The sequence below is a fragment of the Muntiacus reevesi genome, chromosome 13 (genome assembly GCF_963930625.1).
Source record: "Muntiacus reevesi chromosome 13, mMunRee1.1, whole genome shotgun sequence".
Taxonomy (NCBI): domain Eukaryota; kingdom Metazoa; phylum Chordata; class Mammalia; order Artiodactyla; family Cervidae; genus Muntiacus; species Muntiacus reevesi.
This window is the reverse complement of record NC_089261.1, coordinates 8,974,257-9,001,035: the sequence shown is the minus strand read 5'-3', so window position 1 is coordinate 9,001,035 and position 26,779 is coordinate 8,974,257. Positions and strand designations below refer to the sequence as shown.

General features: G+C 52.5%; 2 protein-coding genes across 7 annotated transcripts in view; one reads left to right on the top strand and one right to left on the bottom strand.

Moving 5' to 3' along the window:
* The window catches only part of CMKLR1 (chemerin chemokine-like receptor 1), a 67,187-nt gene extending 57,108 nt beyond the window's left edge, over positions 1–10,079 (top strand). Inside the window, exon 2 of the transcript XR_010658812.1 lies at positions 10,062–10,079. The gene's annotated coding sequence lies outside the window, so the exon portion shown is untranslated. The remainder of the gene's footprint in view (positions 1–10,061) is intronic.
* The window catches only part of WSCD2 (WSC domain containing 2), a 128,555-nt gene continuing 107,809 nt past the window's right edge, over positions 6,034–26,779 (bottom strand). For all 6 annotated transcript variants that reach the window (XM_065904029.1, XM_065904028.1, XM_065904026.1 and 3 more), the window contains 5 exons: positions 26,003–26,124; positions 22,453–22,627; positions 17,214–17,378; positions 14,728–14,928; positions 6,034–8,041 (listed from right to left, as the gene is read on the bottom strand). In XM_065904029.1, the coding sequence (XP_065760101.1) occupies positions 7,689–8,041; positions 14,728–14,928; positions 17,214–17,378; positions 22,453–22,627; positions 26,003–26,124 (1,016 nt within the window). In that variant the 3' untranslated portion in view covers positions 6,034–7,688. The remainder of the gene's footprint in view (positions 8,042–14,727; positions 14,929–17,213; positions 17,379–22,452; positions 22,628–26,002; positions 26,125–26,779) is intronic.

Below are 26,779 nucleotides of genomic sequence, written 5' to 3'. Positions count from 1 at the left end.
GAAAGAGGGTGTGAATTTCCCTAGGCTGAGCTCCTGCCAGTCCGCCATCAGGACCCCATGGCCTTAGTCCATTTAGCCCATCAACACACAAAGAAAGGGCGTGTGGAGGATGACTGTTCTCAGAGTGGTAGGTTTGACATCAGGGAACATAGGTGTGAAACATGGTTTGGGGCCAGGCCCCTCCCTCTCCAGGCCTTGTTCCCCAGTGGGCTGGCTTGTATGACTCTAAGTTGTCCCGTCCCAGGGGTGACTGGATCCTCAGGGGATCGCCCAGGGCAGCGATCCTGGTTTTACAGAGGGGGAGACTGGGAAGTCCAAGATCAAGGTGTCGGCAGGTTTGGTGGGACCTGTTGAGAACCCAGTTCCTGGTCTGCCCTCAGAGAAAGAGACCTAGTGCCTCTTCCTTTCATAACGACGCACAATCCCATGGACAGAGGAGCCTGCAGGCGTGCGTGTGTGCTCAGCTGCTTCAGTCGTGTCTGACTGTTTGTGATCACATGGACTCTTTGTGATCACCGGCCCGGCTCTCTGTCCATGGGATTTTCCTGGCGAGAATACTGGAGTGGGTTGCCATTTCCTTCTCCAGGTCATAGTGATGATAATAAAGATAATACCTTGGGGCTTTCCACGCCCCCCCTCCCATCCCCACAGTCTATAGAGTACTGGGCCCAGTACTTAGAGTCCGCGATCATTTCCATTTTAGAGGTGAGGAAACTAAGGCTCGGAGATGTTTGGCAACTGGTCCCAAGTCACACAGCTGAGTTCAAATGTAAGTCAGTTTAGTCTGATGCTGAAGGAACTCCCCACTCATTTCACTGAATGGGTGGATGAATGAGCAGAGCCCCTTTTATTGTATTACACCAGGGTCTGACAGCATTGGCACTATTGGATATTCTAGGTCAGATTTGGCTGTGGAGGTTGTTCCGTGTTTTGCAGGATTTTGAGCTACGACCTTGGCCTCCACCCTCTAGGTGCAAGTAGCACCTGCCCCTCCCCAGACTGTGGAAACCAAGGACATCTCCAAATATCGCTAGATATCCCTAAGGGAAGATCCCTCCTGACTGAGAACCACTGTATTAGAGACTGGGATTTCACATCTGGTTTTGATTGAAGATAGGGTTCTGCTGCCCTAATTTGGAAGCCACTGGATTAGATGATTTATTTATATCCTAGTTTAGGTCTCAAAGAGGCTAAATGCTCCTTGAAACTCTTTGGAAAACTCTGCATGCGTGGGTGGATGTGCAGCTCACCTTTTCCTGGGGAGACAGTTCATGGCCTCCATGAGACTGATAAGCCCATCTGAAACCCCCTTCCCAGTCTGAGGAGTGGACCTGTGAGGTCTTAAGCTCCTCTTTGTTCTTTCTTCCACCCGCCCCACCCCCTCCGCCCACCAAACCTTGCTCCTCCATCATGAAAGGATCTCAAGGCCATTTCTTCTCCTCCGGCACAGTCTGTCCTGAGGAAGAAGCTGTCTCCCTGCCTCTATTGGCTGAGAGGAATGGCAGGAAAAGAGTGGGGGGGACTTTACAAAGAACCACTGAGCTGTGGAGTAAGAGATTATTGCTTGGCAGTTGCCATGGGAACCGATTAAACCACCTTGTCGGTAAGAAGCCAGATTTGCCTGGAGCATCAGCTCCCAGCCTTGTCTACCTCCTCTTTACCCCGTGGGTCCTTGGCCCCAGAAAGGCCAGGTTTTGCCCAGTTTGTTTTCATTCCTCATCTCCCACTGCAGCAATCTTCTCTGTGTTGACTTGCTAGGATCACCCTTACCTTCTGGGCTCTTGGATTGTTTCTCCTCACTGGGATACAGCATCGCGGCTAAACATATGGATTCTGGAGCTAGACTGCCTGAATTCAAAGCCCAGCTCCAAACATTTCCCAGTTGTGTGACACTGGGCAAAGTACTTAACCTCTCTGAACCCCAGTTTCCCTCACTATAAAGTGGGGAGACTGTGTCCCTGCCTCCCAGAGTTCTGGTGATGACTCAATGACGTTATACATATGAAGCTCCTAGCACAGTGCTCAGCATATAATTAGTATTCTGGGCTTCCCTGGTGGCTCAGCGATAATCCACCTGCCAATGTAAGAGATGCGAGTGTGATCCTTGGGTCAGGAAGATTCCTTGGAGAAGGAAATGGCAACCTATTCCAGTATTCTTGCCTGGGAAATCTCCCGGACAGAGGAGCCTGGTGGGCTACAGTCCATGGGGTTGCAAAGGAGTCAGACACAACGTAGCGACTAAACAACAAAAAATATTAGCTGCTATCATCACCGTGAGTGGTTTCTCATCCCCCTGTCTTCTGGGCCATTGTTTGGGCAGTGGCGGGGGTGGGTTCTTCTAGCTACTCACCCCAAAGTCTGTGATGACTGAGAGGCTGGTGGATGGTGTTAAATGTAACAGACATATCCATTCTTCCACTGGGTCAACATTTGCTCATCACCTAGTCTGGGCCAGGAAATGCGTGGAAGTCCAGAGGTAGAGTCAAGGTTCCTGCCCTAACAGAGCTCATGCCCTCAGGTCTGAGACTCATGCACCAGATTACTGCAGAGATCACAACAATGGCCATGTCCGGAGTTGTGATCGGTCAGGTTAGAGGAGGAGCTGGGATCAGGGGAGGCTGCCTGGAGGAGGAGGAGCCTGAGTTGGGTCTTAAGGAGGCTTTCCAGATAGAGGGGGACAGCACGAATCAAGGCATGGAAAAGACCAGAAGTACCACACGTGTGCCTCTGTGCTTTGGGCACTGGTGTGCTGGTAAGCACCTAACAACTGGCTCTCAAAACAAAACCAAAAAGACCCTCACCCACTTGTAGCAGTGGCCAATTTCCATGGTGTAAATATTCTCACCATGGCCAATTTCAAGCTACGGATGTGATGTCACTGCATGTGAGTTTGAGACGCACACAATGGGCTTTTGAGAGCCAGTGTGAGTGGGCTGCACCACACCATCGGCTTTAGGGGCTCAGGCTGGGGGTGACTGGAGAGAAAATTCAGGGCAGCTGGCTGATGACTTGTGGTTTTTCTCTGAAGATCCTTTAACAGTCCTCGATTCACTCATTCAGAAAATCACCAAGCACTTCCATTGCACTTGTGTGCCGGGCACTGTGCTGGTTCTAGGGATCATGCCTTGAGGTCAGCGGTTAAGATCCTGCCCTCCACTGTAGGGGGCTTGAGTTCAGTCCTTGGTTGGGGAACTGAGATCCTGCATGTCACACTGCATGGTCAATAAAAAAACAAAAAACAACTACTAGAGTGGCACATAGATCAGGGCCAGGAATTATCAACAAGACAACTGTAAATACAACTTTTCCTCCCAGTAAGCCCAGCAGATCCTCTCATCCACACCTGGACTCTTATGTTTTGGGAAATTTGATCCTTATCCCATGTCTGGGATAAGGCATGGGTATTCCACGTTTTGAAAGCCCAGGGAACTCTATGGGTCAGTGCCTAACGCAGGTCTCAGAATAGAATCCGACCCCTAAGTTGCCTCCCCCTCCCTCTCATCTCCCATTTTTCTAGGACACACACACACACTTGTCTCCACTAAGATCAACCCCCTCTCTCACATATGGCAGACGGTTCACTCCCCATAATTGTTTAGCAAAAGACTCCAGAACACACAAAAATCATTTTGTTGCCACACGTTCCGTCCTATAATGACTGTTCGTTTCAATTAGCTGTCAGAGACCAGAAATAGAGATGCATGGTCCCGCTCAGATATATCACCACCGTGGTTTGAAAGTGGATTTAAGGCAGCCTGGATGTGGGGGTGTGGATGGAGGGGATAAATATGCCATCATTTCTTCACTCCTTGATGTTCTGCGAGTTTGTTCTCATTTCCATGTCCCCCCCCCCCCGCCACCCTTGCCTGCTGGCAGATTGCAGACTGTAAATTTGAGGGGAAATAGTAAATGTGCAAACATGATAAATAAACATGTTGCTTTTGTGGGGACAGATATTATTATCATCCAGATTTATCACTCTCCACGCCTGCATGCTTTATTGCATTTGGGGGAAAAATGGAGCGAGGGGTTGATGTTACATTGATCAACTTTCTGCCTTTCACCCCCGTCACCCGCTCTGACTCATTTAAATATCAGCCTAGACTGGGGACACAGTCCGTGTCCCTGGGAGTGGATGTGTCTTGACAGGTGTTTTCTTTGGGGACAGTTATTTATAGCTGCAAAAGCTATCACCCTGTAGGGGGCTTCTGTTTCCTCCCTCCCCCTTTTCTCGTTTCTCTAAAATCGAACGCCTATTTTGTTTTCCCAGTAGGAAACATTGCCTGATCGATGATTTAAATCTCTCTTCCTGTTTTCTCTTTTCTCTCTCCCTGTCTCTTCCTCTCTGTCTCTTTATATTCTACCCCCTTCTGCCTTCCATCTTTGGGACAGGCTCTGGGTCCTTCCCAAGTTCCAATCCAAGAGTCACCACCAACTTCTGTGCCACAAGATCCAATGATGTGCCATCCCTGAGCCTCTCAACCCACCCTCGGGGCTGTGCTTTTTCTCCCAGGCTCCTTGTTGCCGGTTTATAGGGCGAATTGCCTGAGATATTTCTGTGTCTGTTTCCACCTCCCTTCCCCCAATGTCACCCCAACTAGATGGTGAACTCTCGGGGACAAGCAGCTTACCATTTCCCCCTCTCCCACCTGCTCCTCTACCCTATGTTCTGCACCTCAAAAGCCCTCCTTCTGAAGATGCTCAGACAGAGTCCTGGTGTCCCTTTGCCTGCCCACCCCCCATGCATCCAGTCTGTCCCCAGGTCCTGTGGACTGCTTCCCTAGCTGTTTCCACTCTGCCTCTGACCCCACAGCCCCTCCACCTCTCATAGTTTTGAATGTCCCTAAAGTGCTTATCTCTGACCACTGTCCCCTCTCAAGAGGAGGCATACTTTACTGACTTCCTCATCTCCAGGCTTGTCCCCCACCCTCTCGGTGCTTACTGTCATAGCTAAGGGACGGGGCAGTGGAACGCGTGCCTGCAGATTCTGTTGCTAAGGAAACCACTTCCTTGGTTACCGGGCCGGGTAGCATTTGTCTCACTGTGTCTGGATCCCAATGAGTCGCCCCCACTCTCCAGGAAGATGAGTGGGAGGAGGGAGGAGAGGACAACAGAGGTGGAGAGGGAGAGAGAGAGCGAGCAAGAGACAGGCAAAGACAGAGACAGAGATAGAGAGAGACATGGAGAGACACATGGACCAAGAGAAGCAGAAATCAAGAAAGAGAGAACACAGTCAGTGAGATTGGTTCAGGGATGGGGCGGGGAGGAAGAGACAGACAGGAGAAAGACAAGAGAGAAAAGAGGTTTAATGTGCATCTCGAGGAAATATAAGAGACCACAAAGAGAGAAATTGAGAGCAGGAGGCAAGTGTAATAAGGAAAAACGGTGAGGGGGGTAGGGATGAGGAGAAACACCAGTGCAAGAGAGACGGGGGAAGGAAGGAAAGGAGCTGGTTCCTGAAGGACCTTGCCCCTGGCAACCCCTCCGCCTCCCCATCCTTTCCTCCTGCCCACACTGTCTACCAGGGATGTTTGTAGCAGCCTCAGGGATCCTGGAGAAATCAGGAGGCAATCCCCGCTGTCAGCAGATGCAGGCCCTGATGCTTCTCCTTGGGTCCCGGAGTCACAACGCGCTAGGGGAGACAGCAGGACGGGAGTCTGGGGGTCCCGGCTTGCAGGCCAGGCATGTCCCAGGCCCTGGGGACCGCTGGCCCACCAAGCTCTCCTTCCTCCCCAAGGGCCGGGGTTTGGAGGAGGGGCACACAGACACACCAGACATGGGGTGGTCCTCACGCCAGCTGGGGGCGGGTGCAGTGTCCCCACACAGAAGGGCAGCTGAACACGGAGGCAGAGACAGTTCTGCACACCAAGACACGCAGTTCTTCACAGGCAGTTAGAGCCGCACAGACACAAAAGCAACGACGCACCCAGAACATTCCTGTCTCTCTCTCTCTCACACACACACACACACACACAGCAGAAAAACATCCCCTGTGTAACCTTGCCTTACACGACACTCCATCACATGGTAGAATTATCAACAAAACTTGCTTTTAATGATGGTGTTGACCTGAGGAGTCTTCAGACAGAGGCTGGTGGCCTGAAGAGACCACCGGCAAAGAAATGGCCCAGGTCTTGGACCCAGAGTCCCCCAGAGAGAGAGCTGACCTCTTAGAGGGCGGGGAGGCCGAGCCCTCTGATGCTTTGAGAAAGAAGACTAGAAATTTGCCTGGGGGAAAGAAACACGATACAAAATACATTCAGAGCCCCCTGGCTGGGCCCTGGGGCGGCCCGAGTCCTAAAGGTGAGGGGCTCGGGGACAAGGACAGCAGGTCCGATCCCCCAGCCCTTCTCTTTGTGTGGCCGGGTTCCAAGGGGGTGGAATGTATGAGTCATATTCCTCTTAGAAAAATATATCTCTTTACACTTGCCTTCTCCAAAGTCTCTTGGCTATTTGGGAATGAGCATTTACCTGCACCCCAAGGCTTCAGAGGGGGCCACTTGGGGGGGTTGTTCCAGACAGAACAGGAAAGAGCTGTGACCTATGGCTTTTGCATCTACATGGTGGGGGGGTGGTGCAGGTGCGCACGTGTGGGCCGGATGAGAAACCACGGGTACCCAAGGTGAGGGGAGAGAGGGAATCCTGGAACTTGATGCTTTCTAAGACAGATAATCAGCCACCTAGTCCTTTGGATGGATGTCTCAGCATCGAAAGAACAGTGTCTGTACGCACATGAAGAACCATCCCATTCACCCCTTTCCTTGAAGGCCCCCCCCGGACTATGACCAAAGCGGGGGGTCGCTGGTCTGGGAAGGTTGTGGGTATCTCTTTTGGTCATGGGTCCACCTGATTTGGTGCACACTTGTTCTCCCTCCTGGACAGGGGAGGACCCGCTGGTAGGGGTAGGAAGGGCAGTGTCAGATCAATGCGTGGGACCCCATGGTGGAGAGAGGTGTCACCCCTGGAAGCGGGTCACCTCCTGGATACAGCAGGGGAGGAAAGGGCAGAATACCAGGTCCCGAGGTGGACAAGCCACGTGGGGGGTCGGGATGCCAGCTACCCCACCCGGTGGCCCCGGTTAACCTACCCTGAGCACGACAGCCTCTCTGACCCACTCAGAATGTCAGAAACCTAAGGCCACGGAGAAACCTCCCAGCAATCTTCCTGCAGACAGAAGCGGCCCGGATAAACTGTCAGCAGAGCTTCCTGGGTGGGCAAGGGATGGGGGCGGCTATGAGCGCTCAGCCCAGCACAGGGGCGAGTCTGGGGCCACTCTGTTCTACGCCGTTCCCTTTAGCTCTTGCGCCAGGGTCCTCCACACCCGCGGTGGGGAACCCTGATCTCCAGGATACCCAGGAGAAGGAAAGGATACCCTCCTTCCCACAGGTGCGGGGGGCAGGGACACAGGAGGCAGAGCAGGGTCCAGGCGGCAGGAACTCCCCAAACCGGCCACCCCTCATCTCCAAGGTGGGGTGGGGAGCGGTTGCCAGTCGGTGGGAGGTGCCTGCACCATCTCTTCCCTTGAGCCTCCTTCGTCATGCAGGAAACTCAGCGGAGGCCAGCGCTAGGCCAAGGGGGTGGTCCCTACACGGGAGAGCGGACTGGCGGGTGGGGCTCCCCAGGGGCCCGGAGCGCCCGGGGCCTGCTCGGTCTGGACGGCCCGCCCCCTGCCCCGGTCTGATCGTCCATCATCTGGGGTAGTAGTCGTCAGGCACGCCCGTGAGGTTCCTCCCTCGGAGCGCCGCGTCCACCGTCTTGATGTAGGCAGAGATGGTCCTCTGCATGTCCGCGGTGTAGGGATCGTACTCCAGCTTGCGGAGCCCCGAGCGCTTGAAGTTGCCGTCCTTCTGGCTCTCCACGCAGAGCAGCCGGTCCTCCCTGACGGCCACACCCAGCAGGCCCACCATGCGGCCCAGCTGGACGAAGAGGTCGCGCTTCAGGTCCTCGAAGTGCACCACCAGCACCTTCTTGCCGAACCGGAGCCAGTCCAGCGTGTGCGTGGCCCACCACGGGGCGTAGTTCCTCACGAACTCCGGCCACTCTGCGTGGACAGAGAGGGGAGGCTGGTCGGCCACGTGCGCGCTGCATGCTGCGCCCCGAGACAGCCAGACTCGCCCCTGCCTCCCGCCTCCCGCCTGCTGCTTCTGCCTGGGACAGTCTTGGTCCTTCCTGCTCTTTGCGGAGACCCAAGACACCTGTCTCGTGCTTACTCCATGCCAGGCACAGGCTTAGATATAAATCTTTGCTACTCTATTTTTATATTTTAACAGGCACGCCTGCTCAGTCGCTCAGTTGTGTCCGACTCTTTTTGCGACCCTGTGGACTGTAGCCCACCAGGCTCTTCTGTCCACGAGATTTCCAAGGCAAGAATACTGCAGTGGGTTGCCATTTCCTTCTCCAGGGAATCTTCCCCACCCAGGGATTGAACCTGCATCTCCTGCATCGGCAGGCACATTCTTTACCACTGAGTCACCTGGGAACCCCGTATTTTAACATGCAGTGATCTTAATATATAATGAGATAAATATATTAATATAGCTATCGATTCACATCTTCCTCACAACAACCCTGTGAGGCAGGCATCCTCGTTATCTTCGTTTAACAGGAGGAACTGAGGCACAGAGAGGTTAGGGAACTCGCTCAAGGTCACACAGCGAAAAACTGGCTGAGCCGGGATTTGAAACCAAGTAGTCTGGTTTCTAAGCCTGGGCTTTTATCTACCTAGTTACCCCATGTAGGAATAGAAATCCTGCGTAGTAACAATTCTTTTCACGGGATAGTAACAGGGCCTTTGTATAGAGAGCTGGAAAAAGCATACAAACTTTTTAGCATGGCTCCCCGCACCCTGTAGATGCTCAGTAAACATTGGTTATCATTACCACTGTGATTATTCTGTTCTCAGATGAGATGTCATCTTCCCTGACTCCCCAGGCTCAGGCAGGTGCCTCCTCTGTGCTGAGAGCATGATTTAAGGTGGATTATTTACAGCGTCAACCCTAAATATTCATTGGAAGGACTGGTGCTGAGGCTGAAGCTCCAATACTTTGGCCACCTGATACGAAGAGTTGACTCCTTGGAAAAGACCCTGATGCTGGGAAAGATTGAGGGCAGGAGGAGAAGGGGGCGACAGAGGATGAGATGGTTGGATGGCATCACTGACTCAAAGGGCACGAGTTTGAGCAAACTCAGGGAGACAGTGAAGGACAGGCAAGCCTGGCGGGCTGCAGTCCATGGGTTCACAGTCAGGCACAACTGAGTGACTGAACAACAGCAAATTGACATTGTCATCTTGACACCTTTCTATCCCACTCTTTCTCTCTTTGCTCTTTATTGAAGCATCACACACTGTTCCTCTGTGCTGTTCATTTCCCTGCCGTGGGAAAAGCACAGGATGGTTGCCACTAAAAGTGGGAGCGTTTGTAGAAGAAGACCTCAAAGAGACAGCTAGCCAGCCCCTGGGGCTGCTGAAACTCTGATCAAGGGGAACCCAAGAGGGGGGTCATGAAGGATGCTGGGAACAGAGAAGGGGATTTGCAGCCTCAATGCTAAGCCCCAGCTGGATAGTAGTCACAGGACTGGTCCTCAGGATCCCAGAAAGGAACCCTCAGGAACCCAGGACTTCTCACAGGGGCAGTGCCACCCTGCACCTCCCAGAGGAATCTATTGAATGAGAGTCAGCAAGTTTCCCAAGCTGGGCTGGGGAGCCCAGCTGGTCCTTCATAACTAAATTCTCACCCCTGTTGGATGATGGACACCCTTTATCTCATTTGATCATAGTGACTACCCAGAAAGGAAAATACTACTGTTCATTTGTCACCAGTGAGGAAACGGAGGCTCGGAGAGGTGAAGCAATTTGCCCAAGGTCACACAGCCGGGAAGCACCATCCAGACCAGGCCCGCCTGATTCCAGGCCCCCATCTTTCCCAGGAACTGGCAGCCTCACCCCCAACTCCCTCCCACTGCCTTACACCCAGCAGGGGCTTAATAAATGGTTGTTGAACTAAATTGAAATTCCCAGCAGCCAAGTGGCGATGTGATTAAGGGCTCCTCTTTCTTTGCAGAGCACATCAGAATCTGTGGCGAGGCTCCTGCTCCCCCAGCACCTCCCTGGAACACCATGGCTGCTTGGAAAATATTTATGCTGATGACAGAGGTATTTTTTTTAGCCTTCAAATAGATTATTTACAATGTATCTAGCTAATTGGGCCCTTACTGTTATAATGGGTTAAAACCAGATGTATCTGTGTGATTAGGAAAAAATCTAGCATGTGTATAGTCTGCTTTCCTTATTTTGTGGAAGCATTTCCCGGCTCCTGAGTCATCTCACAGCATCCCTGGGGATTCAGGACAACTGCTGCTCCCATGGCTGAAGCCCAAGTGGATGGGGATGACGATTGGTCACTCAGTAACTCACACGTCTGGACTTCCAGGCTTGCGACCATCTCAAGAGGTCCCTGGAGAGTGGTCCTTAGGAAAAGGAAGGGTCCATCTGCATGATGGTCTGGGTCCCCCAGGGGATGGCTCTGGCTTTGGATGCAGGTGGGAGGGGGATGACATGGCATCTTTGTGGATTCCAAACCTCCCTGGGGTGGGAATGTACATTGCTTGAACACCTACTGTGAGACGGGGGGCTGTGCCAGGCACTTTGCAGGCACTGTCTCAGGCAGCGCACACACGAAGCCTGGAGAGGAGGAATTACCAGCTCCTTTTTACACACGAGAACAAAGGAGGCTCAGAGACATGAAGCCACCTGCCCGAGGCCACACAGTGGGCGTCCGTGGCAGGATTTGAACTTGCATCTATCCCTGCCCTCCTGGCAAACCCTTTAAGAGCACCTTACCTGCCCATCTCCAGCATCCTTTTCGCCCCAGATCCTAGTCTACGATTGCTTTGCCTCACCTTCAGGTATCGTCTAAGATACGGGGTCTGTTCACAGATGACTTTCGAGTCAGATTGCCAGGGTTCAAAACCCAGCCCCTCTTCATATTGGTTGTGTGACCTTGGGATGCCAAGCACTGTCCTTGAGCCTCAGTTTACCCATCTTCACAATGGAAGCCTTGCTAAAACCTTCCCGCTTTACAAGCAGAACTGGAATAGGGCTTGCAGACCCTACCACCAGGCCTGAGACACAGGAAGTGCTGGATAAATGTTGGCCACAATTATTGTTATCTTTTTTGGCTGCATGGCATGGCATGTGGAATCCTAGATTCCCTGACCAGGGATCAAACTCAACCCCCCTGCAGTGAAAGTGTGAAGCCTTAACCACTGGACTGCCAGGGAAGTCCCATGGCTACAGTATTCCTGATGTTGGTACCCGACATCTCTGAGATTCCCCACGTGGCCCGTCCTTTATGGGCAGCAGATATTTGCTCCCTCCATACCACTTCCTACAGCAGAGATGCCTCACTTGAAGCTCCTGAATGATTTCAGGAAAGAAGAACAAAAATGAGAAACAAAAGCCCTCAATTAGCTCAGGATTCCCGGTAATTGATGGCTGCCTTCAAATTGGGTAATAAAGGCATGCTACGCCATGGACCACCGGTAATGAGTGCTGGTTCCGCCGGAACTGCTCCCCACGTGGGCCTGGCAGGACACGGGCTGACCACTCTCTGCTTCATCATGTCGACGGGAGGAACCGGGGCCTGATTAATAGCTTAACTGTATATAATTCCCCACGGAATCATTAAACACGGTCTCTGTTTCATTAAACAGATCCAGGACAATTCACCTTGTGTAATCATATCACATAAAACTTTGCTTTGGACTCACTCCAGGGAGATCGTAAAATTAACGTTATGGAACCAAAAGCTGGGGGTGGGTGGGTGGGGGGTGACAGGAACCTCGACCCAGCTGTAACCGGGAGGGGGACACGGGCAGGGTGGGGTGGACACGCTCAGCAGGTGGCTGACCTCGGCTCTTAGGTGGGAGTGACCCTCACATTCTAGGCCGATGGCGTCCTGAAGCAACGATTCTCAAACTCTAAAGTGGCAGTGAAGCTTCTGGAAGGAATCCCGTGGAAATTGGAGTTCTGATCCAGGAAGCCCGAGGTGGAATCTGAAAATCCATGTTCCTAATTCCCAAGTGATACTGACGCTGCTGGAGCCAGGACCCTGAAGCAAGAGTCTCAAACTCAAGTGCCTCCAGGGGTCAGATGTCAATGCAAATGGGAGGACGCTGAGGAGGGGGCCCCTTGGGGGAGGTTCTCAGGCAGAGCACGTGAAGGCCTGCGTGCGGTCTGGAAGGAAGCACCATCCCAGGCTAATGCGGGGGCCCCAGGCCCCAGTGCGAGATGTGCGTGCCCACACTTCCCATCCCCTGCAGTCTGTGGGCTCAGCCTCTCCTGGTGTCCCCCTTATCTTTGGTTTTAAAGCTCCCAGTCGTCTTGCATCGGGAAGAAGAGGCAAGGTGGCTCCTGGGAGGTAGGAAATTGCCTGAACCTGAGAGGAGGGGTTATGCCAAAGGAGCGGAACCTTTGAATGCACCAGGTCAGAGATACCCCAGGGTAAGACAGGGCCTGGCAGCTAATGCCTGGGTTTGAATCCCAGCTCAGTCAACTCCTGGCGCCTGAGACACGTGACTCGCTCCCTTCCTGGGACGGTTTTCTGCTACCAGTGGTGGTGGCAGCCCTGCTTACCTCCCCAGGGAATCAGAAGACTCAAATGAGGTAATGACTGCTAAGTGCCTGGTCACATGTGAGCTTCCCAAGTGAGTCCCCTGCTTTTTATTTGGAGCAGTTGGCTTCCCTGGTGGCTCAGATGGTAAAGAATCTGCCTGCAGTGCAGGAAACCCAGGTTCGATCCCTGAGTCAGAGAGATCCCCTGGAGAAGGGAATGGCAACCCACTCTAGTGTTCTCGCCTGGAGAATTCCACGGGCAGAGGAGCCTGGCAGGCTACAGTCCACGGGGTTGCAAAAGAGTCGGACAAGACTGAGTCACTAATTCTTTCATGTTCAGGATTACTGGGAGGTGGAGAGCTGGGTCTAGTTTTGCTGTCATGTGCCTGAGTGACCCTGGCAGGCCCCTGTCTCTCTTTGGGCCTCATCTTCCCCATTAACAGAGAATGAATCAATTCACCTGCCTGCTAATTAAAAAATACCCGTGTCCAGGCTCCGCCCCTGTAGCGGTCCAGTGTGCGGCCTGAGCACCGGGATTTTCCCACGCTCCTCCTGGGATTCAGACGTGCTGGCAGGGATGGGGACCCTTGGGTACAGTGACCTCCCTGGGTCCTTTCCCGCTCGACAGAGCATCTGCTGTTGGAGCAGGATCCTGCCGTTGGCGCCTGCAGGCTTCTCAGCCTGGCCACAAATAATGCTCATTTTTGATTGTTCTACAAATAAATAATTCAGAGGCCTCTTTACCCCCTGGGAACAAATGTCACCCACTGAGGGAGGGGGTTGGCAGGGGAAAGGATAGACAAACCTCCTGGGCAAACTGGGAAGCCAGGGCACGCACGGTTGGTCAGGCAGGCCCAAGGGTTTTCATGGATGACAGCAGTGCTGGGTGTGATTGGCTGGGTTAATGTCATCCTGTCTGCTCTGGTTTTCTCTGGGGAGGGGCTGGAAGTGGACCAGCTGTCAGGGGGCAGGGGGCAAGGGGAAGGTTTGGAGGGAGTGGGAAACGCCCTCAGGGCTAGAGGCTGCAGCAGCCTGGTTCCTCGAGGCTGAATGAGGCGGGGAGGGCTCACGTTTACATGGCACCTACTTGGCATCAGGGGCTCTGCGTCAGAGGATTTGTAGCCATGGGCGTTCTGATCAATTCATTATTGTAGCTTAGTGGTCCCTGGGTTCAAATCCCTGCTCCACCACTTCCGGGAACAGCGCCTTCAACCTCCCTGAACTTAGGTCGCCCCATCCACAGCACGAGGTTAACTGTGGGGTTTACAAACACTCACGGAGGTGGCTGTCATTACAGTAATGGAGACATGGGTGATGACTGATACGGGGGTTTGAGGGAGTTTGACTTTGGAGTTTTCCCCCACTACGGTGGGGCCACCGCTCTGCACCGAGACATTCTCCCATTCTGGAATCTACTGAGCACCAGAGATGAACACCAAACTCAGGCCATCTTAATGAAGTTCGGCGCTTGGAGACTGATGGTGTGACTTCCCAACTGGATGACCTCATGGCCACTCTGCCACTGACCTGGGTTCAGGTCTCTTGACTCCCAGGAAAGGGTCTGGAACCTGCTTTGAATCATTGTGGGAAAAAATGAAAGTCGCTCAGTCATGTCCGACTCTTTGCAACCTCATGGACTGGGGCCTCCCAGGCTCCTCTGTCTGAGGGATTCTCCAGGCAAGACTATTGGAGCGGGTTACCATTCTCTTCTCCAATAGATCCCATTATCAATTACATGAGGGTCTATTGACTGCTTCTAAAGGGTTGACTTCTTCAGTTTTATTACCTCCACTTTATAAAATGGACAGTCCAAGTTCATGGGGGCGGAGAAGCTTTTCCTGGAAGTGGGGGAGTTGGAATTTGAACTCAGGAAGTCTTGCTCCAGAGCCCAGCCTCTAACCACTGTGTCATGATAGTAGCAGCCTGGCTCACAGAGGGTGATGCTCATGGGCTGGGTGGCATGTGGGAGGCATACCTTCTCAGCTCTAAGTGGGACCTGGAACCTCACACACACGCCCTCAAGGGTGCCCTCCTAGATCCCTGGCAGGAGCCAGCTCTGGCCCCTTGCACTGCCCTCGGGTCCCCGGGGCCCGGCCCCCACTCCCAAGTGGTACCTTTGCCCTTCCAGTGGGTGTGGGCAGCGAAGCCGATGTGTCCGCCGTACTTGCGGTTGAACTCCGCCATGAGGGCCTTGTAGGGGTTGCGGATGAGCAGGATGGCCGCGTCGAAGGCCTCGATCTCCTTCTGGCCACTCTCGTGCGTCTTGATGCAGATGGTCCTCCCGCTACGCCAGTGATCCCGCTCACCTTTGAACCCTTCCCGCAGCCGAGGAGGGGGCCGGGGGACACAGGAGTGAGCTGGGGGAGACAGGAGGCCTGCCCTACCCTGCCCCGGGCCACCCCCGGGATCCTCAGATGTTCACTCATCCACTCATTCAGTCACTTGCATGTTTATTGAGCACCTACTATGTGCCAGGCACTGTGCAGGGAGCTGGGGAGAAGATGACTTGCAAAAACACCCATGGGTCAGTTTTTGAGAGCCAGACAATTCGAACAGTGACATGAATGTAATGTCACTGCCCTGGTTAGGACTGCAGGAGAGTAGTCACGCCCAGGTGCTGTGATGGGGGCCCTGACGTGATGTGCCCGAGGGGTCCCCTTAGGGCAAAGTCCGCATTTTCGCCCCACTGATGCTGGGAATGGCCGTACGGCTTGCTTTGGCCAGTGGACTGGGGGCGGAACCGGGTCTCGCCAATGTCTCAGGACCCAGCATGTTTCTGTTCACTTGTGTGTGTTTTGGGGGCGTCCCAGGTGGCTCAGTGGTAAAGAATCTCCCTGCCAAGGCAGGAGATGCAAGAGACACAGGTTCCATCCCTGGGTCGGGAAGGTTCCCTGCAGAAAGAAATGGCAACCCGCTCCAGTATCTCGCCTGGAGAATTCCTTGGACAGAGGAGCCTGCAGGGCTACAGTCCACGGGGTTGCAGGGGTCAGACAACGACCAAGCACGCTGCGCACAGCACACACGTGTGTTTCTGCTGCCACTGTGAGAAGGACATGCCCTGGAAAGCTGTTGGTCCCAGAGGGTGAGAGACCCACGGAATAGACATGGGTCCAACCTGCAGTCTGGAGCTGAGTGGCCCAGCCAGCCTGGCCAAGATCACTGACCCAGGCAGGCAGCATCCAGAAAGGCTTCCCGAGGCAGGAAGGTACTTAGGCTGAGAACTGAAGGACAGGGAAGAGTTTACCATCCCAGGTGAGAAGAGCCAGTGCAAAGGTCCTGTGGTGGGTGGGAAGAAATGTGTCTCACATGAGCATTTGGTATAGGACAGCAGAGGGCGAGAGGGGAGCATGAGGCCAGAGAGGGTTGTGGGGGTTGTGATGACGAGTTACGTCTGTGCAGAGTTGCTTCACCCATGTCCAACTCTTTGCAACCCCAAGGACTGTAGCCCTAGCCCGCCAGGCTCCTCTGTCCATGGGATTCTCCAGGCAAGAATACTGGGGTGAGTTGCCATGCCCTTCTCCAGGGGATCTTCTCAACTCAGGGATCAAACCTGCTTCTCTTCTGTCTCCTGCACTGGCAGCAGGGTTCTTTACCACCAGCGCCACTGCTAGACCAGAAAGACTACACGGTCCGTGGAAGGATTAAAGCAAAAGGAAGGAGGGACCTGCTCAGGTTTTCATTTCAAAAGCTGAGGAACCAAAAGAAGTTCTGGGTAACTGGTGGTCACTTCTAGAGCACCGACTCTGTGCCGGACACTGCTCTAAGTCCTTTACATGTCGGGGACAACTTGATCCTGTCAATAATCCTATGAGGGTTTTATTTGATTGATGAGGAAATTGAGTCCCAGAGACATGAAATAACTTGCCCAAGTTACAGAGCTGGCAAGAGGCAGAGGTAAGGTTTCAAACCCAAACCACGATGCCACCCAAGACTATGCTCTTCCCCATTTCAGCCTCACATGCCCGTGAGAGCCAAGGCATTTGGGTGGTCTCTTCAAAGCCAATTAGAATGCTAATGTACTAGGCTTTCAAGATGCTAGCTGTGTTTCCAACTCAGTGAGTGACTTGGGACATCCTGTTGCCTTTTGGGCCTCAGTTTCCTGCATGAGGTGCCCAGCATGCAGTAAGAGCTGGACGAATGACTTAAATGGAGGGAAGGTCCCAGACACATAGTAGGTGCTTGATAAACGGATGCAGGTGAGATACCAATGACATGATACTCAGGAAATGTTCGTGGGATGTAAAGCGAAGGGAAGGTACTAAGCATGTGAAAGTGTCAGTCGCTCAGTCGTGTCCGACTCTGCGACCCCATGGACTATAGCCTGCCAGGCTCCTTTGTCCATGGGATTCTCCAGACAAGGACACTGGAGTGGGTAGCCATTCCCTTCTCCAGGGGATCTTCCTGACCCAAGGATCGATCCTGGGTCTCCAGCATTACAGGCAGATTCTTTACCATCTGAACCATCCGGGAAGCTCACCAAGCACATAGTAGGTCTCGATCAACAGGCCCAGGGAGCTGAGCGGCACGCAGTAGGCGCTCAGGAAGGGGCACTCCCACGTCCTTCCCGGGGTCCGGCCCCCATTCGCCTGTGCCTCCTCACCTTTGTTGTACAGAGAACCATCGAAGTAGTAGCTGCCGGTGTAGAAGCCTGTGGCCAGCTCGATGAGGTGGCGAGCCCACGTGTTGCCGGCTCCCGGGAAGCTGGCCAGAGCCACGAGCTGCCTGGACTTGGCTGGGAGGAACCGTCTGTCCATGCAGCGGTTGTCTGCAGAGGGCAGGGCAGAGAGGGGTCGGGGTCAGGGGCCGATCAGAAGGAGGCTGGCCGGAAGGGAGCAGGGTGTGAGTCTCGGCCCTGCCGCTTCCCCGCTGTCCGGCTGCTGCTTCCCGAGCCTGCCGTCTCCTTATCTGGAAATGGGAACAGGGTTGTGAGAGAATATATGAGAGAAGGGTGCACATACGGTAGGGATTCAATAAGAGCCAGCCAGGAGGAACGAGCCTTCTCTCCAACCTCAGTTTCTCCGCTGAACAGTGAGGCTCTGTCTCATCACCCCCACGCTTTCCTCCAGGGTAAGACCCACAAATGGCGGCCATCGGCACGGGGCCCAGGCCAAGGTTTTCACCTGGACCTCCAAGCTCTGTGCGGCCTGGCCCTTGCATCCTGCCAGGCTCATGCCACCCCGCCGCTCTCCCTCCCAACCTCCGCACCTGCCAGCACCGGGTCCATCTGCGCTCTGCTCCTGCCTGGGCAGTGTCAGGGGCGCTGGTGCCTCAGCCACGACCATCAGAGCTGATGGAAAGCGTTAGGTCTCAGCATCTCCCTCTGCAACCTCTCCTGGAGCTAAGAGGTCACAGTGGTGATTTATTTTTTTCTCTCTACACACACAGATGATGGCCCAGCAAAGGAGATTTGGCAGTGGAAAAGGAAGAGGAAAGAATCCTGGATTTTTGGTCCTACCACTGCTTCTTCGGGCTGGACCGATGACCTCAGTCCTCACCATGAAGTCATGGCAGGCAAGCCTCCCTCCCTCCCCTGCCCCTTGAGCCCCAAGACTGCTCTCTCACCCTCTCTCCTCCCCTATGCCCCCACTTTCTGGGAAGAAGAGAGTGACCCCTGCTCTAGTGTCTCTGTTCCATCTCCTTTCTCCCCCCACCAGCTCATAACTCCATCTATTTCCCCTATGTCTTCTCTCTCTCCCTTTCTTAGCTGACTTAATTATTAGCATTCAAACACGAACAAATAACTCCATCATTAAAAATAAAAGTCCCCCTCCAGTAAGCACTCTCTCTGTGCACCCCTGTGGCTTTCTGGGTGGCTCAAACAGTAAAGAATCTGCCTGTAATGTGGGACACCTGGGTTCTACCCCTAGGATGGGGAAGATCCCCTGGAGGAGGGCATGGCAACCCACTCCAGTGTCCTTGCCTGGAGAATCCCATGGACAGAGGAGCCCAGTGGGCTACAGACCATGGGGTCTCAAAGAGTTGGACACAACTGGGCGACTAACACTTTCACTCCATACCCCATTCAGTCTCACTTTTGGCAGAGTTCTCCACACCCCATCCCTTTTCCTCCTTCCACCATTTCCCAGGGCTCCTCCAGGCTCGGCCTGCTCACTGCACAGAATCAGCTTCTGCTAAAGTCACCAGTGACCGCCCAGCATTCAATCCAGCCTCCCCTCACTTTGTTAACTTGGCAGCATCTGCTAACCTCCATCATCCTGCCCTTAGAATCCTTCCAAGATGGTACCCTGGTCTTTTCTGTTCTGTATTAGCTGCCATTATCGAAGTCTCACCATGAGCCACACTGCTTTCTCAAAAGAGCCCTTCAAGGGGAAAGTCTGAAGTCCTAAACTTAAATTCCAATTCTGCCACCTCCTTGCTGGGTAGGTAACCTTGGAAAATTGATGGATCTGAAAAAACCTCAGTTTTCTCACCTGTAACATGGGGCGCTGATAATGATGACATCCTGGGGTTCTCAGGAAGGTCAGAAGAGAGAACGGGTATTGAGTGTGAACACAGGGCTCACACCTGTGAGCTCTTAGTAATGATGCTACTAGCCAGAGACCAGCTCTCTTCCCCTGCCATGCACATTTAATCTGTTTGTTCAGAGGAGAGCAGACTTTGGGAAAACAAACAAACGGAAAAGCATCTTTATCAAGCCAAGCAGGTGTCTGGGAATAGTTTTCATGGGAACACACTGCAAAAAAGGAGCTTAGATTCAAAACTTTCTGGAGCATGGTTATGTTTTATTTATTTATTTTTTATTTTTTTATTTTTTTTTATGGTTATGTTTTATAATTTAAAGGGGTGTGGATTTGATAGGACCCAGTTGGCATTAAACAGTACACTCAAAATTTGTGCATTTTGCTCTATGTAAATGTTACTTTGAAAAACCATAAGCAAATATTGAATTACAATTAGTGATATGAGGACTGAAATGTAATCATGTTGCAACTATTTTGAAATGCATCCAGGAAGAAAAATTGAGGGATGGAGAAATGAAGAGATGCATGAGAAAGTCAACAGACCATAACGCTGAGAAATGTAAAATCTGTAGGATAAGTCTAGCATGTTCACTGTGTAACTCTTCCTATTTTTTTCTGGAGGTTTGACATTTTTTTCATAATAAAATGTTGGGAGAGAGAAAGAACCAGGCCCCTCAATTTCCCCTGAAAACAGAATTCTCCATTTAACTACTGTCTGGGAGGCAAAATAAAGGTGCTTATTTTCAGCATTAAAAAGGAAGTTTATTTGGTTCTTAAGCTCCACAAATCAAAACAGATGCTGGAGGCAGTGTAGTACATAGTTGGAATCAGACAGATCTGGCTTCAGTCCAGGATGATCATGGCCTAGTTGTGCGATGTTGAACAAGGCTTTTTACCTCCCTGAGCCTCAGTTTCCTCACTTCTAAAGTGGGGCTAACAAACCTTACAGGATCAGATGGACAATGCGCAGGAAGTATACGCAGTATAATGTCGAGAAGCTGAGATTAGGAGTGCAGGCTCAGGACCCAGATTGCCTCGGTCTGAATCCCAGCTCTGCTCCATCCTAGCTGTGTGACTCTGGCCGAGCTATTCAGCCTCTCTTTGCTGAGGTGCCATGTTTATAAAATGGTAATAATTGCAGTACCTATGTCATTGGGCTGTTGTGAGGATTAGATGAGTTAATTCAGTCTAAAGAGCTCAGATAGTACCTGGCACACAGTAGGTGCTCAATAAATGGCAGTCATTGTGGACCATGCTCTTGGTGGCCTCATGAACCATGTGACTGTCAAGCCTCCCCAGGGTGGGGGGCCTGCAAGTGCAACATGGGAAACTGGAGAGCAGTCGTGGCCTGGGAATGAGCAAACCCATCAATCAGGGGCTACTGAATAGGCTCTGGTGTCCCGTTCGCATCAAACCTGCTCTTGGTCGTGGGATAATTAAGCTGAGTGTGACCCTTCCCCCAACCTGTAGCTACACAGTTCTGTACAGACAAACCAACACTTCCTGGAAACTAACAAACACTCATCCTTCCTCAGTGGAGTGTAAATAAAGCCAGAGGCCACCCTGGCTAAACACATTCCTGCTCATTGAGCTCTTAGCGGGATTCAGCTGCCAGGGAGGAAGCCGCAGTTGGCCGCCACTACCCCACATCAGGCCACACAGGGGCGGGCTACTGGTGGGGCTGCCGCTAGCTCTTACAGACCTCTGTGCAGATCAGATAAAGGTGCCCTCCGCTGCCCCTGAGCAGAGGCACTGTCGTCCAGAGGGCACAGAACAACAGGCAGAGCACGGGCTGGCTCTCAGGCATCACTTTTCCTTCAGGCTGTGCCTGTGCACTGCTCAATCTGCCCAACCACACATAGGTTAGGGTCCTGGGAGAGGAAGAGGAAGTCTGGCCCAGGGGTGTTTTGTTAGTTCTCCAGGCTTCAGAGGGTGTGGGGAGTGTCCTTCACACTGTGGTCAGAGGTTTCTAGCATGGCCTTTGGAGTTAGAAACCTGAAAGCAAACCACTTTTGCAGATGTGTGATTACGGCCAGTTCATCTGTAAAATGGGGATGATACTGCCCTGATCATAGGCTTACTGTGGGCTTTCTATAATTAAATGAGATGAGGCTTGGCACAGGACTGGCACATATAGGTGGAGAGTGTTTTCATAAGTTGGAGTACTCCTTCACAGGTTTTCTTTGGGCTGAGCATCCCAGCAAGTTACCTTTCCATGTGCCACCCACCCTTCATCATGCCTCCAGCAGGAGAAAAGATTTTCATCTAGAAATTTTGTAAATCCCATGATCTCAGGCAAGTCCTGTTCTGAGTCTCAGTTTCTCTACCTGTAAAGTAGGCATAATGACTGTTCCCGACTCATAGGAAAGCTGAGGGGAATCAATAAGAAAATGCACACCAAGGACTCAACACTGAGTCTGAAACAAGGCAAGTCCCACCACCACCACCACCACCACCACCATCATCATTACCATCATCACCATCACAATCACTGTCACCACCATCATCATCCTCATCACCATCATCCCCCAGCACCATCATCATCACCATCACCATCATCATCCTCACCATCACCCTCACCATCATCACCATCACCATCATCACCATCATTATCACCATCACCATCATCATCCTCACCATCTCACCATCATCACCATCACCCTCACCATCATCATCACCACCACCATCATCACCATCCCAATCATCATACCCATCTCCATCCCCATATCCCCATCCCCACCATCCCCATCACCGTCATCATCACCATCATCATCACAGTCTGGTACCCCCAAGAGATGGAAGAAGAGATAAACATCAAGTGTGGGTTCCACTGGCAAAGGGAGACAGATGAAAGTAGAAAGGATGAGTAAGATGGAGAAAGAGAAGAAAAAGTTATACATTTGCAGACTCCTAGAACTAGAAGGCCAGCAATCTACAGCTTCATTTTACAGATGGAGAAATTGAGGCCCAGAAAGGAGAAATGACTTGCCCAGGATCATGTGAGTGATCTGGTTGGAGGTCTGTGTTGAAGACCCAAGTCTCCCACTCCCAGCTCAGATGTCTTCTCGCTCAATCTCTCTGCCCCCTTTACAGGAAGAGGCACCAAGGGGGTCCTCAGCGTGAGGGCTGGAGAGGAATGTCTCCAGAACCATCACCCTTGCCGAGGGCGCTCCCCAGGCTGCCCCTCCAGGATCTCTAAGCCTGAAGCCTGGCCACGCCCGCTAGCCCTGCCTCTGCCCTCTGTCCCCTAGCCTGTACGGTTCTCTTGCTGACAGGCTGGCTGGAGCACCTCTGGGTGGGAGGCAGCCCCTGGGAGAGCTTCTGGGGGCCTGCTGTGTGGGGCGGGGGTGGGCTTACCTTGGACCTGCGTCTGGTACACGATGAAGTAGCTGGGGGTCCCGCAGCTCTCGAACTCCTCCGCACTGCACTTCTGGGCACAGAGCTGCTCGTCCTCTCTCTCGTGGAGGGGAAACCGTGTGGTGGGGAAGCCACAGTGGCAGGCGGTGCCCGCAAGGGCTGCCAGCGGGTACTCCTGGGGATGATGTGAGAGAGGAAGGGAAGAAAGTCACTCACTCCCCGGGCAGCCTGGACTCCGGATGCAAACAGGATTTGCGTTCCAACCACCACCTTCTCCATCACTCTCCCCAACTCGAGGGTCCCCAAGCTTCACTGGGAAGATTCTGTCTTGTCTGTCTCCCTCCTGTACTGTTATATTTTCTAGCTTTCTTGAGCTATAACTGACAGATAAAAATTGCATTTATTTAAGGTGTATGACTTGATGTTTTGATATATGCCTACATTGTGAAATAATCACCACAACGAAGCTAATTAGCACACCCGTCACCTCACATAGATTTACTTTTTGCCTTCCCAGCTGGTGCGAGTGGTAAAGAATCTTCCTGCCAACGCAGAAGCAGACATGGGTTCGATCCCTGGGTTGGGAAGGTCCCCTAGAAGAGGAAATGGCAACCTGCTCCAATATCCTCACCTGAAAAAATCCCACGGACAGAGGAGCCTGGAGGGCTACAGTCCACAGGGTCGCGAAGAGTCAGACATGACTGAACACGTGTGTATGAGCATGCACAGGCACTATTTATTTGTTTCCCTTTGAGACACAAATTTCAAGTCACCCTTTGAGACTCAGATTTCAAGAGGAACTTTCTTTTTTTATCACCCCCAAAAGTAGTACTGGTTGAGAAGTAGCATTTTCACTTTTTCATACTGTAGACCCTAATACTATAAAACAAAACCATGTGATTAAATTCTAACTAGGCACTCTGCCTGCCAAGAACTCGAACCTGGGGTCAACTCCATTTTTCCTGCAAAAGGGAGATTAGTGTAGTAGAGAGAGGTGTTAAAGCCACTGCAGCACTGAGAAGTCGCTTTCTCCTGGAGGACCTGAAAGAAAACTGAAAATGGAAAAATTTTCTCATGGCCATGCATTACACCCCAGTCAATCCTCCAAGTCTGACCTGGGTATGAAGCCCATGCTTTGGGAAAAACTGTCTGAAACTGTTCTTTTAAACCAAAGAGGATGTCGTTACCCATGTGTAACCACTGTCTTTGCAGGGAGTTGTGGTTCAGTCGCTAAGTCGTGTCCGACCCTTGGTGAGAGGCTGCTAATTGCTTTAATTGCTCTTTGGAAGAGCTAAGTGGGAGCAGGCTGGACCTGAGATTTAGAGGGCAACAGACTGTCCTTTGTCCAATTTGCTCAGAACCATGGAGCAGAATTCTCCCTGGTAGCTGGTCCAGGAATAACCTGCTAACAAACCAGGGTCACACCTCTGGGGCTGGATCTGGTGAGCTTGGCCATGGTAGGTTTGGTTTCTTTCTCAGATACTGAATCTGAGCTATAGCACCTAGCCTAAGATCAGAGGGATGCTTCTGGGAGGCAGGTGGCTGAGCCTGGGCCGTGATGGAGGCTGTTTTCCAGCCTGTGACACATACTGAAGCCTCCTCTGACCCGCTCAGTCTCAGGCCTGCCACCAGTTGGCACAAGCGGCTTTGGACCCCTGTCCACCTAATCCCCTCCAGTTTTCTCCTGTGGCCCCTCTAAGGAGATTAGGGGAAAACAGAAGAGGGAGGCTTGCAGCAGGGCCTTCCTGTGCCCCACACACCCCACAGCCTGCCCACGCCTTCCCTTCCCTCCAGTTCTGTGTACAGAGGACACTTTCCACACTGGTTTGCCCTGTGACCTCACCGTCTCCTGTTCATCCCTCACCTCCACCTGATCTGTAGTTTCCCCTCGGGCCCTCTGGACAGATGGGTGTCCACCTGGAGGGGAGGCCATGGGAGGGGGATTCCTGCCCAAGAGAGAAAGCTGGACCAAAAAATGGTCAAACCTTCTTTAATCTTATGAACAGCACCCCTGACCTTCCAGGATGCCTCCAGGGAGCAGGGCAAGCACTCAGGAAATGCTTGGTGACGTGAAGTTACCTGGCTGCCCTTGAACGGCTCCTGGACCTTGAAGAGTTCCTGCAAACCTCTCTCTGGGGGTCTCTGACTGCGTGCGTGCTAAGTCGTTTCAGTAGTGTCTGACTCTTTGTGACCCTATGGACCATAGCCCGCCAGGCTCCTCTGTTCATGAGATTCTCCAGGCAAGAATACTGGAGTGGGTTGCCAAGTCCTCCTCCAGGGGATCTTCCCAACTCAAGGACTGAACCTGCGTCTCTTATGTCTCCTGCATTGGCAGGTGGGTTCTTTACCACTAGCGCACCTAGGAAGCCCATGGAGTCTCCAGGGGAGCTCAGAAGTCAAGACCATAGATTGGGTGTCAGAACCCATTCTGCCACTTGCTTATGCTGTGAGCTTGGGAAGTGACTTCTGACCTGTCTGAGCCTTGGTTTTATCATCTGTGAAATGGGGATGAAAATTCCCAGTTCCTAGCCTTGTTGTGGGAGGTAAACTGTGTGACCCATGGGACAGAGTGGTGCATGGAGGGGCTCAGTAAGTGCGGTCTCTACGATGTTGCTGCCACTTGATCTTTCTGAAAGGTGCTTCATGAATGAGGAGCCTTAATGAAAGAAACAGCCAAGCAGGATGACTCAGAACAGGTGGGAGCATTCAGGAGTTGGGGTGTGGGCTGAGCACCCAGGAGGAGCCACAAAGCGGCTCCCAGCCAATGCCAGCATCACTGAATATAAAGACCACATCTTGCTGAATTTGCACTCCCAGCATTGAGCACAAGGGCCTGGCACGAAGGAGGTTCTCATCAAATATTAGCTGAGAGGACGAATGAAATGGGTAACCACTTTCTGGTAGTGGGGAACGGAGGTTTCTCCTGTGGACCCTCGTATAATTAGCTCACCTTGAATGAAGGAGGGAGCTTCTCAGATATCACTGGATGCCAGTGATGAGCTTAGCTCCATGCTGGGTATCAAGAGTGGTCACAAAAAGTTTCAGGCATAGCCTCTGCTCTTGTGGAGTTCCCTGTCTGATTTGGGAAGAAGGATAAACAGTCAGCCATCTGTCAGGGATCTCAGGCTGAGAAGGGACCATCCAGTGGGATAATCCAGTCCAACTGCTATCCAGTACCTGAAGTTCTGGATGCCACGCCTGCCCTGCCTCTGTTTGCATACCTCCAGTGATGGGGAACTCACTCTTGTCCAAAGTGGGATTGTCCTGGGCTTTACCTGGCAATCCTTGACGCCTGCTTCTAGGCCCAGTTCACACGTCACCCTCACTCCTGAGCAATCCTCACTAATAGAACAGACACACTTCCTCGGTGGGAAAGAAACGGACCCTGCAAGCTCCCAGCCTTTGGATCCAAGTTCCCCTCCTGCGTCACACGTCACGTTCATAACCTTCCTCAGAGCTGCCGGGTGGCTGCTCCCCCAGCCAAGCATCTCACTTCTCCAGCTGCCCCGCACCGCCCTCCCTGGAATTCCGTGTGTGGAAGCAGGCTCACCTTCTCCGTGCAGAGGTCCACACACTTGTCCACGGACATGTTGGGCATGGCAGCCGTCACGGGCAAGGCCAGGGAGAGGTTGTCGGGTCTGCGGAAGCAGCCTCGGAAGACTGCACTTCCGTCTGGAGAGCCAAGGGGAAAAGGAACAGTCAGATGCAGGCTGGGAGAACCACCTTCTGAAGGAAGCACTGATGAACTGACGCCCAACGGAGGCAAGGACACATGGTGGAGATTCGTGAGCTAGAAAATTCCAAGAATGTCCTCAACCCTAGCATCTCTGTCCACAACCCAGGCTGCTGAGATGTTCTTGCTGGGCCATACAATCCCGTTTTCTTTGCCGCCATTCCTACATCTCACTTTTGCATCCTTGGTGGTGGCAACTTAGATGCCATGGAGGGTTTTCGTGATCTCAGGAGAGGGTTGGGCATTTGAGATGGAGAGAAGCCAAAGGGTCCAGGGTTCTCCTGCTCCTTCTTCCAGCACCGGAGTGCTTCGCCCCCTCATCCTGGGCTTTAGGGGAGACACTCAGCACCTCAAGAGTGTCTGCCCCATGCAGTGCTACAAGAGGCTGATTTGCTGGAGAGATTCCCTTTAATTCCCTAATCTGGAAGCATCCCAGCCACACAGTAGAATATTTGGAGGCCATTGCTACCTCTTTAATGAAACTCATCCTCAAAACAATACTCAGCTGTTGTCTTCAGCTGGGTTTACCTGAAGCACATCCTGAGACAGTGTTTTATTGAGGGCGTGCTCTCAGGAGAATGGTGGGAGGGAAGC